Raw genomic sequence first — 12801 nt, forward strand, 5'->3', positions numbered from 1 at the left:
GTTTTTTTGTGTAAGGATACTGAGCCATGAAAAGTGATGAAATAAAAGAGTGATGTTGGGTTCATTTGCATATTTGTGTTGAGCTATCAAACAGGTGATCCATTTATTGGTAATGTTAATTATTTTATGATATTACTAGCAGCTTGCTTGTAAAGCATTTAGTAATTTATCATAACATAACCTATTACTTGTTGCACTTGATTGTTAGTCTAAATGATGCCTACTCAGTCTTGCACTCACTCTTCTCATAAATGCTTAAAATCTTCACTCTAAGAGTTTGAAACCCAATAGTATTTTCATTCACATTCCTGAAAACCTGTGTAGAACTCTGTACCTAGTAATAATAAAAATGAACATAAAATATGAATTGAAATTTTGGGTATTTCCTGAAGGCATTGTCATATGGAGTAGTTTAATAAAGAAACAAAGTGCTTTAATAAAAATGCTGAATACTGGTTAGAGTGCTAAAACTGAATGTTTTTGTCTGTTAATGGAATATAGTTTTAAGCTTTTATTGTAGTGATGTTTATCATGAAGAATGGTAGTTATTTTCTTAAAAATAAAATAAAGTTTTCTTAAACCAGTTTATCTTATAAGAGTTTAGGTTTAAGGTGCATGACTGTTTAATATGCACTGGTCCTTTTCTTTTCAAATTTAGTGGATATTTTAATTTTTTTAGTCTTAAATGATGTATATAAATAATTATAAATTTTTAAGTTTTTATAAGTCTATTTGAACTTTTTTTTCTGTACCCAGCTAAATGTTTTTGCTAAAAAAAGTGTTTTGTTCAGATAATTGTGATAAGTTTATAGGCTGTTGTGTGACAGTGTTGAGCATGGAAATGGTGTAATAGTTATTTTTCAAATACAAATGTCATGTGTAGAAATTTTGAAGAACAGTAATATACAGAATATTCTTTAGTGTTTAAAGCTCTATTGTATGGTGTAATAATAGCTACTAACCCAAACTGTCATCAAGAGCTCTTAAAACTTTGTAGACATTTTTCATTCTGTTTTTATCCAACCTGCCAATTTGTGTATGTGTACTTAAAAAGCATTTTATATTAATTTTGAGCTGAGGTACTATTCAGTTTATTTATATGATTCAATGTAACTATTTAAAGGTAAAATTAATCTTGCCAAATAAACATTTTAACTGAGATTTTCTAATCTGATTTTGAGTTGTGCATTTGTTAAACAAGTATTGTGTTTTTCAAGTAATGCATATTTTCTTAAATTGTGTGTTTACTACATGTGGTTGATTTCTGCAGTTTACTGTTACTATAATCATGCTATATTAAAAAAGTAAATTGTTCTAGATAGGTATTTTTGTGGACTACACATCCTCCTAGTGTATGTGAGTGAACAATATTTTCGTCTCTGTGATGTAGGTTTCACACTGTAACATAAACAACTGGTGCCCATATTTATTTTTCAAATGGAAGCAGTCTGTAAAAAAATTCCAATCAATACAACCTACACTACCTAAAATCCTTTAAAACATTGCTATGTGTCATATGCATTTTATACAATTTTAATGAACATACCATTAAATTATTGCACTTCAGACACATTCAGTGATGTTGAACTGTGGACATAGAGGGAGTAATATATGCACTTTTATATATATAATTACCTGTATATTTGATATTAAAATATAATGTTCAGTCATCTTGAAAAATTTTGCAGTTTTAATATGCACAATAATAAAATTGTTTATAAATAAGTATGTAAAATTGTACAGCAATAGTTTTGAACTTTGTTGATATGATATGATTAGAAGAAAGCTGAAGAAAATATAGAAGAAATCATGCGTTTTGAGTACTTTGATCCAGGCAGCCATTGGTGTAAACTTTGTAATGAAGTTAATTTTACTCTTCCCCAAGTATTTGATCATCTACATAGCAACAAACATAAGCAGGTAAGTTAACTACTTACTTTGTTTACTCATTGTACTCTTTATTTTTTTTAGTCAAACTATATTGTGTAATTTGACTATTTCTATGATTTCATTTGCTTCTTTATCTCTTTTTATGTCTGCATAAAAGCGTGTGTTCAAAAATAAATATATTTGAGATGTTGCATAAAGGTATTTTTGTTGTTTCATTTTGATACTGTGTGCGACTTTTTTCATATTAAAACAATCAGTAATTTTAGTGGTATACATTCATTTTTCAAATGAATTATGTTGATAAAATAATAGTTTTGTTAAATACTTATTCCTGAATTGCCTGTGGATGTATGGTTAAGAATTTGTAAGAAAAATAAGAGAAATTTATAAATTTAAGTAATTGAAGAGGTTTCCCAAAATTCCTGTGTGATTTTATAGCTTTATAAAATTATGGAGTAATTTGTTATTGGGTTGCTATTTTTTTTTTTTTTGTCTTATTAAAAATACTTGTTTTTTATTTCCATAAATTTTATGTTTGTAAACAACATAAATATGTAACTTTCAAGATTCATGTATGAAAAACAAAGGAGTATCATTGTTTTTTATACATGAAAATAATTTTTTGTATTGTGCATGCATTGAGAAACTTGGAAATATTTTGTTTGAAAGTATTTGATTGTTGTTATTTCTGTATGAAAGTGTTTTTATTTGAAGATGACCATTAATTACTTCGTGTTCAAGTAACTTCATTCAGACAAAATACATGTACCCAGATCACTCTTCAAAATAAATTATCCTCAATAATCAAATGAAGCTGTGAAAGTTCTTTAACATAAAAACATGTAAGTAGGTACAAAGAGGTATGTAGGTACAAAAGGTATGTACCTTTTTTGCAGATGTCATTCCATTGTTTTGTTGTGAAAAGTTAGACTAATTTATATTAAACTTTTAAAGTTGTATAATATAATCATTTTGCCGTGTATTAAATGCTTGTTATTGAATTCCTGTAGATTTACATTTGAGAATTTAGGAGGAAAGAGAATTTTATCAATTAAAGTGACTTACGAGATGTCATCAAAACTTTGTATGGTTTTATAGATTGAAATATATAATTTGCTCTTAGTGGTGATTGAAGTATTGAAGTACAGTGAATAAATTAAGATTAGATTGTTTAAGGATTTTCTTCCAGAAGCTTGTGCTGAAGTGATGAGAAACTCAACAAAATTGTGTCTTTATGTGTATGTATATATCGCTCCCATCCTTTAAAAGTGAAGATGCTCATAAGAAGAAAATAACAAGAAGAAGAATGCAATCATTGTTCTACATTTACCTGCAGCAACATATGTAAATATTGTTTATAAAATTTAAGTTGGAAATACTTGATAACCTTGTGTGTTTGTGTTAAAAAGTATAGTACATACTCAGGATACGACTTCACTGTTTTGCTTGACTTTAGATGAAGCGTTGTTTATTGGTTTTTTTTTCAGATTGTTAATATTGTATTTGTAATTTTGTTCTAAATAAAACAGTAACCTTAGTAGTATACATTTGTTTTTCAAACACATTCTTACATTGATACAAGAAAAATGGTATTTGAGGGGAAGCAATGGATAAGTATGATGTTCATATTTATCTTTATAATAATATTTATAATTCTTGTGTCCCTTTCTATATTGATAACTAAACACAGTATCCTTAAAATAAGGTTTGAATATAGGAAACTTTCTTCCTTTATTTGGCTTTCACCTGTTATATAAAAACTGTTTTAAAAAAATACAGTAACATTTTTAGGTGAAAATTCAGTGCAAGAGGATAGTTTGGAAGGTGTGTAGTAGAATTTGCATTTAAGCATTAAAATACAGTCACTTTAATTTGTTGGTAAATACTTAGTAGTAGTATTTGTTTTTCTTGGGAAGAGACTACAAGTATCAAAATTGATTATCATAGATGTTTTTTTCATTTTTAGATACTGTAAAAAGCCAATTTTTATTTAACTTTACATTCTGTTAACTGCTGGCAGTTTCACTAGAAGTTTATTTTGTATTTATTAGTAACTATTTTTTTGTAAATAATGTAGAATTTGAGACATACATAAAAAAACTTATTCCTAAACAACACTGAAAACAAGTCACACTGTTGAGTGACTTCACACAAACAAAAATAGCCAGTAAAAAGTTATTTATAGTTTTTATTGTTTAATGTAACTTGATATATTTTCACACATATAACTGGACATATGATTACTTGACAGACCTGGTGATTAGTGGGCAAAACTGTAGATCTGAATGTCTGAGGTTTGCATCCTATTGCTGGAAAAAAAGTTGAGTTTTGCACTTCAGGCTTGTGAGTGTGTTATAAGTGTGACTATCAAATTCCATTATTTGATTTAGAGTAGAAAAGGGGTGAGCAGTGGGTGTTATTTAGTAGTTGTTTTCCTTTTAATTTAATCAGGAACAGCTTGAGCAGGGAGCCCCTGTGTCGCTTTGTGCAAGTATTTTAAATAAACCAAATTAGATAAATAAAAGTTATCAAATGTATTTAGCTAATGGGAGATCTCAGCATCATTTTTATGTTCCAGGACTCTTGGGTGTAGAGAATAAGTATAAATATGGAAAAATAAAAATTTTGTGTAAATAATTTAAATGTCAAAATTAACAAGTGATACTGACTTATATTGTCAGTGGTTAAACATGTACATGTAGAAAATTGTAAAAATTAATAAGGCTAGAAACCAAGAAATACCTACATGAGAAAGTGTTAATAGAATTTCTGTTTGATTACAACCTGAGGGAATGTTCATAATCAGATATTAACCCTGTCATGCCTGAGTGACTGCATCTCGCTTGAAGGGAAGAATTGCACTGTTGAATGAAAATAGCTATAAAAAATAAACTTGTAATCATCATTCCACATATATATATAAAAAAAACTTCAGAATTGATACTTATTCAAGAAAATGTTATATTTAATTAATTTGATACATAAAAATTAAAAACTTGAAACTATGATTTCAAGTTTAATTTACTCCAAGTGAAATTTATAGTGTTTGTGAGTTTCTTCAATAATTTGTGAGCATAATATAAAACTCTTAGTCCTGTAGAAGGAAATATGTAATAAGTTTGAAAACACTACCAATTTGGTCTTGTAACTTGAATTAAATGGGAGTTATACAAGTTTTTAATTTATCACTGTTTCTTAACCTTATCATGGTATGATGTAATTGCCTTTATCTCTGCTTCATAGATGTCATAGATTAGTGATTAAGACATATTATGAAAGCTTGTTTTCTGCTCTTTTCAACTTATGAAAGTCAGTATGGTTTCCAGTTCATCAAAACTAACAAAACAATGTCAAATTATTTCATTTATACAAAGTGAAAATATCGATGGTCATAGTACCAAGAAGTATTGGAAAATTCTGATTATTACATAATTAGAACAACAGATGCAAAAAAATAGAAGCTACAAATTCAATAAGAGGCTAGGATTTGGGTGCAAGAATCCACTATGTTCTTGTTCTCACTATCACTCACTGTCTGTAGCTTCAGTCGCCCTCAGTTTCTGTTAAAAAATTCACTCAGCATCCGTTCTACTTACAGTAGCTAAAGTATAAGGTACTTAACTTTTTTTCAATGTTTGCCATATTTTTTACATACATTACGTAAAACTCTTAACAATTAAAAAAATCAATGTCATAAAGTTTTTATCATATGCCAGATATTGTAAAGTGGAGTCAAAATATATTAAAAAGGAGATGGAATATAGTAAGATGTAGTTAAGATATAAAGATAAGATGTTAAATACCTTGAACCCACTACAGGGTTTTCAAATCAAAACAAATAAAACTTAGTGTTGCCAATAAAACGAGAGAAGTTTTAAACTAATAATTAAAATGAACAACAAATGTGAGCATTTTTAATTACTTTAAAAACAAATATATTTTCAAGTTTATGAAAGCTGCTAATTCCCATAAATACTGCATATAAAAAATGTTATTTTCAGTGCATACATAATCTGTAGTAGAATATTTTGAATTTTTAAGCTAGTGCATCCAGTAGATTGTTTTTGCAATGAAGTAAAACCTCCCAACAGGTATGTTGAATCAATGCATCTGGGCATAATAAAGTTAACTTATAGTGATGTTGCTGCATATACAGAAGGTAAATAATAAATTGTTAAAACATAATTTAAAGTCATCTACAATTAGATACTTTGAAATCTTATAGTTTTACCTCATCTGTCTCTAATAAGCATTGTTTGCTGTATGTCAAATAATATATATGCTAGAGCTGTGCAATTAACTCAATATAACACATAAGTTTTGGCATCATTAGTGTAATGTGAAATAATTAATTTATCAAAATTGTGATTGATATAGTTTATGTAAATAATAAGATAATCAATGTTATGTTTCTTGTCAATAATATTTTTGAGCATTCCAACTATCAATGGATATAACAGTTAATTTTAGGAGCTGTGTTACAAATTTATTTTTTGATATCTTATGAGAATAATCAATCAATGAACCTGGTGATATATCAATTAAGAAATGCAATTTGATAGCCAAGCTAGCTATACTGTCTGTAGCATCATAACACAGTTTTGTCATTGTTTAATGATTAAAAGCATTAACTTTTTGTAAACACTGAAATATATATAATTTAAAAATTCTAGTGCTTTTCAAGGGTAATGAACAGAAATGTTTGTTTTCCAAACTATGTGCTAAAAGCTAGTAATATTTCTGGATGTTTTAAAAATTAATTACTTGGTCAAACAAAAGCTCCTTATAGTTTTATGATTTGACAAGCATCAAAGTAAGCAAATAGTTCACAGTATGAATCTCTGTAAACTGTGTTACTGTAAAATATATATATATATATATATACACGTATATGTAAATCAAGCACATTTTAAATTTTTTTCCTAATGTACATTTGTGCCATTTTGATGCATATATATATATATGTATATACCATAATTTATTGTTAAAAAATTTCAAGATTAAGAGTAGCCATATGTTTATAAACTATTACATTTGATTGCACTGATATCTTGGTTAATTGCTTGTGTCATCTCGTGGTTAGTTTTGCAACAAAACAAAGGGTAAGAAGAAGGATCTCTCTGTTTAGGAATGCTTTATCATCACAGATCATTTGTTTAACCAGCTGTTCAAAGAAATCTCTCATCAGAGTTTAGCAGAAGTGATAACTGAAAGAGAAGTCTGCTTTCATGAAATATTCTAGACATGAACCACTAATCATAAACCAAGAAAAATAATTGCATAGTCTTGTAAGTATCAACAGATGTCCAATCATATGCTCTTAACTTATTTCTTCAACACAAAGCAAGATCCAATAAATAAAGTAAGTGGTTAATGAGTATCGTTTTATTCCTCTATGTAGAGGATACTTTTGTGGAGAAGTTGCTTTCTTTAAGGAAGTGTTCAACATTTATTGTGTTCTTGAAAGTGTTTCATGATCATATTTATTAGAAAGTTCTTCTTCTACTAAGGGCTGTTTTTCTAAGACAGTGATGGCTTTTGTCTTGTGAAGAAGATGGTTTAAAGGAGCATGCATGACAGTGACTGAAGTTATTTTTGTTGGCCAGCACAGTAATTGGAGATACTGATTTGATTGAACATTTCTGAGAGGAAAATATACATCACATTACTCAATGTGACCATGAGGGAACATTTGTAAGTGTCATTCAGTTTGACAAATGGACTAAACACCTTCCAATCTTTTGAAGCCTGTGCAATGCAGAATTCAAACTAATATGGCAGAAAAAATATTTCTAACCTGAAAGTAGGTGGAAAAAGGACTTTCTTTGTTTTTAGAGTTAAGAATCAAACTATTCTGCACTGTATCTAGATACAGAAAAAATCAGTAATAGTAAAGTAGTAGATCTGAGAACACTACCATGTTCTTTTTGTATGAAAATTCATTTATACTATATGTGAACTCAGTTTACCTGCAACATTGTCACTTCATGTTGGTAAAATGATACATGGATAAGACATTTGTGCTATCCTTGGTGGTTAATAAAAAAAAAAACTTTAATTTTGTCAGATGTTTGCCCAGCTTATTGTGTGACCTGAAAATGTAACCATTGAATGTTTTCAGTTATCTCTCAGATTTTGCCAGATACAATAGTGTGACTGGCAGCTTTTGAAATTTATTGAAGTGAATCATTTTAGAGTTTGACCTTGATAAACTGAAATTTTTGGAGCCCAGTTATGGTCAATGAGTTGCAAAGAAATTAGAACACTTGAAATCTATGATATATACATGTGTGTTGTGTTTTGTAATAACCAGCTACAGATAGATTTCCTGTGGTGGATAACAAAGTTTGAGAATAGATTGTTGTGACACATTAATCATATCTAAGCAATATCACATTTCAGAAACTGGAACACACATGATATATAAATTTTTAAGGTTTCATAACATGGGTGAAAAGAATTCAAGTGAATAGACAATGTGCAGGTTTTATTCCATGTTGAAATTTACTTACTTCAAGCTTTTGGCTAATTCACTCTATTGTTTTTTCAGTTATAAATTTGTTTTCACCTTAGCATGAAGATAGTTACACTAAAGTAGCTGAAAGCTTGCATATAGTACATTTCAACAAAGAACAAAATGTGTTCAGTAGTTCTAATGTGCAAGTTCTTGGATGTTGTGGTGCTTAACAACCAAAAAGAACAGTATGACTATACAAGAGAAATAAGGATTCCAGATAGATGTGGAAGGTGAAATGCTTGTTTGATTTTAATTTTGTATCTTTATGTTTGTATAAAATGCACTTAAGTTGGTTGTCAGAGGTTTCAGATAGAAAAGGCCTTTTCATGCTAAGTTTGATATCTGTTGTTTAACAAGATCAAAGCTTTTAGATCTTACATACTTGTATATATCAGTATTATCTAAACAAAATCACTCATTGAGGAAAAGGTATGTCTTCTTTTTTAAAGGCAGAGAATCTTGGTGTTTTGCACTGAGTTTAAATGAAGAAATCCAGTAATGGTAAAGTAGCAGACCTGAGAAAACTGGCCTGTTTGTTTACTTTTACTAATTTATTTACATGGTCTTTGGATAAGTTTACAGTGAAACAAAATACAGTAATGTTTTTTGTAATTTTGGCCAAAAATTGTTTTGGGCCACAAGTAATACAGCTAAATATTTTTTGATTACTATATGGAATATTTTCACAATGCAATAGTAATAATTAGTATTTTTGTATCTTTTCTATAATTATACCTACACTATTGTAATAAGAGATAAGATTTCATATTGTTGTTTGTCATGTTTGTTCTTTGCTAACTGCCATTCTTAAAATATTTTTTTGGTATTTTTTATTAGTTAGAATTAAATTCATTTTAATGTAAATTACATATGTACATATAATTTCATAAAATCTGATAAATCTTTAGTTTGATTGAAACTAAATCACATGATCTTTTAACATGGCACTATTAGAAAATGGATGCACTTGATCGACCATGGGCTTCAGAAAATAAAAAAAAGCGTCCACTTGAAAAACCTAATGTTCAAAAAATTATTATTCCTTTAAAAGGTAAGTGGTAGAAATAAATTTTTAGAAAAGTAGTACATGTGGCACTCAAATTTGTGACAGTGGTATTGTCTATGTTTATAGTTTCAACCTGCTAAAACTAAAAAGCATATTAAAAAGCAGATAAAAAATTAACATTGTGGAAGCCTAAAGTATTTCCATACTGTGTGAAAATACAGTAAAATCACTATACATTAGTGTTTCATTGAAAAACTTGATTTTGTGGCTTGATGTATTAAATATAAGGTATTGTTTGTGTGAACATATTCAACAAATTTCCTTTGATTAATATACCAAATTATATGCTTGCATGTGTCAGGATATGTGTGACAGCAAATGGCAGTATCAGTTCTATTTCTTTAGAATAAAATGCACATCAAATAGAATTTTAAAGAACTGTAAAACTATTTTGCATTTCAAAGATTCATGGATAAAAAATTCAAGTTAATATCAGTGTGTTTTAAAGCCATGAAAAGTGTGTGAAAATGTCCATTTCAAGCAAAAAAAAAGTTGTTTTTTTATCTGTAGTCATACATTATCACTACTTATGGGTGATACATGTAAACAGTATGACATTTTCAATGTATATTTCGTTAAAAACTGCATAATGAATTAAAAATTACATGCTGTGAAACAAAACTTGGCATGTGAAACAAATTTTATTAGGCTAAAATAGTTTTTAAGGTTTGGTGAAAATGTACCTATTTATGTTTTAGGAAACAAATAATCAAAATATAAATAATTAAAATAGTTTGAGAAGCTTTTTAAACTACATTAAAATAAACACGAAAGTAGGATGGGGAAATAGAGACATCACTTGCATAGGGGAGGGTTAAGTGGGTCAATTCTATACATTGTAAAAGGAAATATATTTGGGGAATAGATCTGTCATTCTTCACTTTGGTGCATTCTTCATTTGTTTTTAGATAATAAGGTTACTGGTACTATCACTGTCAAGTATTTATACTTGCCTATGATGCTCAAGTGTTGAAAGCTCTGATAGATGTGGTATCTTATTAGATAAGTTTTTGTTTGTTATTTTGATCACATTTTTCAGTTCTGTCTTTTGTACTTGACATGTTGTGGAATAGTTTTAATATGACATTCATTGAGATGCTCCTCACATTCATCAGTGTTTTTCAGAATTCTACATACTTAACATTGTATGTTAGTAGCTTAGTCAGGTTACTTAAATGTTTTAATTCCTTTGAATACCCTTCACTGCCTTTACGTTGTATGAAATTTGGTCATTTAAGTACAACAACAAAAAATATTTTGTATGCAAAGCACGAGTTTTCCTAATAGTAAAATATTATAATACATTGGAAAAAATTAGTAGTATAAGGAAGCCATACATGTAATTATTTTAAAGATGAGTTAATGTAGAAACTGTTTACCATTACTTAAACTATGTTATTGTTGGGTTTTAGGGGTTCAGTTTATCTACCCAATTTCTGGGTTTTATTGTTCACTGTGTAAGGAATTCATGGGTGATGGAGCCTGTGCTGATGAACACTTGAAAAGTCAAGAGCACAATCGAAACTATACGGTAATGTTTTGCAGTCTACCTTGAGCATCTTATTTATTGTTACATTTTTCAGTTAAACTTTAGTTCTGGTAGTTAAATACTGATAACAAAATAAATTAGAAGTAAAAAGAGAAATGATGCAATAAAATATTATAAATATTCTGTGTTCTCTTCATGTCATTGTTATTGGAAATTGAGTTTTATAAATATTCTGTGTTCTCTTCATGTCATTGTTATTGGAAATTGAGTTTTATAAATATCCATTGGTGTTGAAGCTTTTTTATGTATTGAAAGTTTTGTATATTTTCGTATTATTTCACTGAAATTTGAACTGCTAGTCTACAAAGTACAAAATGAATTACTTTTGTTGAAACTATGTGAAAAAGTGAGGCATTAAAAGTTATAACAAATTGCATTCATTGAGTACATTAATTGTTTACTGTGTTGTATAGTACTTTTATTCCAGGATTTTATCAAAATATTCTTCTGAAATGATTGAATTATGTAATTTCAGGCTAAATGTTTTATTATTATAATTTTTGATTTTCACCATAGAAATTCACTCTTTTGAATCCATCATATGAACGTCAGTGGAATCTAGATAAAAGCACAAGCACGGTTCAACAGGAAAAGAAAAGACAGAAAGAAGAAGAAAAAGAGCAACTAGCAAAGAGAAGAAAACAAGAAAAAGAAGCAGAAAAACGAACAAAAGCAGTAAAGGAAATTGAAAAACGAAATAAAGCTGAGAAAGAGAAAAATAAAGAGGTGAGTGAATTGGAGGAAGATTTTGTGACTCCTTCAACCAAGAAACCACCTACACCAACTGAAGAAGCTCAAGAAAAGTTAAAAAGTAAAGGAATTAAGTTGACTTTGCTTGGTGATAAGTCAAAGAGTGAAACCCAGAAAAAAGATGTAGAAAGTAAGAGAGACATGAAACCACAAGTTGTTATAATTGGTAAAGCACCTAACTACAAGTCAATGTTAGCTACTAGTAAAGTTGAAGATACTAAAATATCTGGTTTTGGAAAGTTCAATTGGAAAAAAAATGAACAAGAAGAGCCTAAAGATGAAGCGAAACTTGAACCATGTGTTGGTGGAGAAAAGATCTCACTTCGTCTTGGAGGCAAAACCTTGGCTCCAAACCCATCCTCCCAGCTTTTGAAGTCTGGGATACAGTTGTTTCCACTGCGCAAAGGAAATACCAGTTTAGGAGCTAGAGACCAAGGAAACACAAGTCCTGTTTTGTCAGAAGATGATATAGCCAAGGCATTTGCTGGACAGTTTCAATCTGGAGATGCAAGTAAAGTATCTCAAGACCCTTCACAGGTTAGTGCCTATTTTTATCTCTAAAGTTAGTCTAAGAAGTGTAGGACGAGAAGTAATTTAGCAGTGCTTATCATGTTCCTCAAACTTTCCATATTTTTGGCCAAAGTCTGCTAGACACTTTTGTAGATAAAAGTTGAACATAATCTCAGTATATTAGTTATTGACAGAAACACTTTGCATGATATCACTAGAAGCTAAGAAGATAATGAAAGATAAGATGAACATATTTGAGAAATAATTAGAAGAATTAGGAAGTGATAAGTCTAAAATTTGAAAAAACTTAGAAGTTAATGATACTCTGGGGCCATAACATTGAAATAAACTTTACAAAAGGACACTTTTTAGATAAAACATTAGGTATTAGCTAAAGATGTTAAAATGAAGAACAAAATAAAAATTAATATTTGTGAAAAAAAGGTGTGAAGAGTTGCCAAAGGCAAATGAGTTATGAAATTGATTGAATAATTCAAAATATAAAATAAAAATTATTAA

The 12801-nt window shown here is 28.8% G+C and overlaps 1 protein-coding gene across 8 annotated transcripts in view; it reads left to right on the forward strand.

Moving 5' to 3' along the window:
* The window catches only part of LOC143248903 (uncharacterized), an 87228-nt gene that overhangs the window by 23675 nt on the left and 50752 nt on the right, over positions 1-12801 (forward strand). For 4 of the 8 annotated variants that reach the window (XR_013027260.1, XR_013027258.1, XR_013027259.1 and 1 more), the window contains exon 4: positions 1780-1920. Coding sequence is in view for 5 of the 8 variants with exons in the window: in XM_076497841.1 (XP_076353956.1) it covers positions 1780-1920 (141 nt within the window). In the remaining 3 variants the exon portion in view is untranslated. The other 4 variants (XM_076497837.1, XM_076497838.1, XM_076497843.1 and 1 more) reach the window with 3 other exon arrangements.

The sequence above is a fragment of the Tachypleus tridentatus genome, chromosome 4, assembly GCF_004210375.1.
Source record: "Tachypleus tridentatus isolate NWPU-2018 chromosome 4, ASM421037v1, whole genome shotgun sequence".
In the NCBI taxonomy this organism is placed as follows: Eukaryota; Metazoa; Arthropoda; class Merostomata; order Xiphosura; family Limulidae; genus Tachypleus; species Tachypleus tridentatus.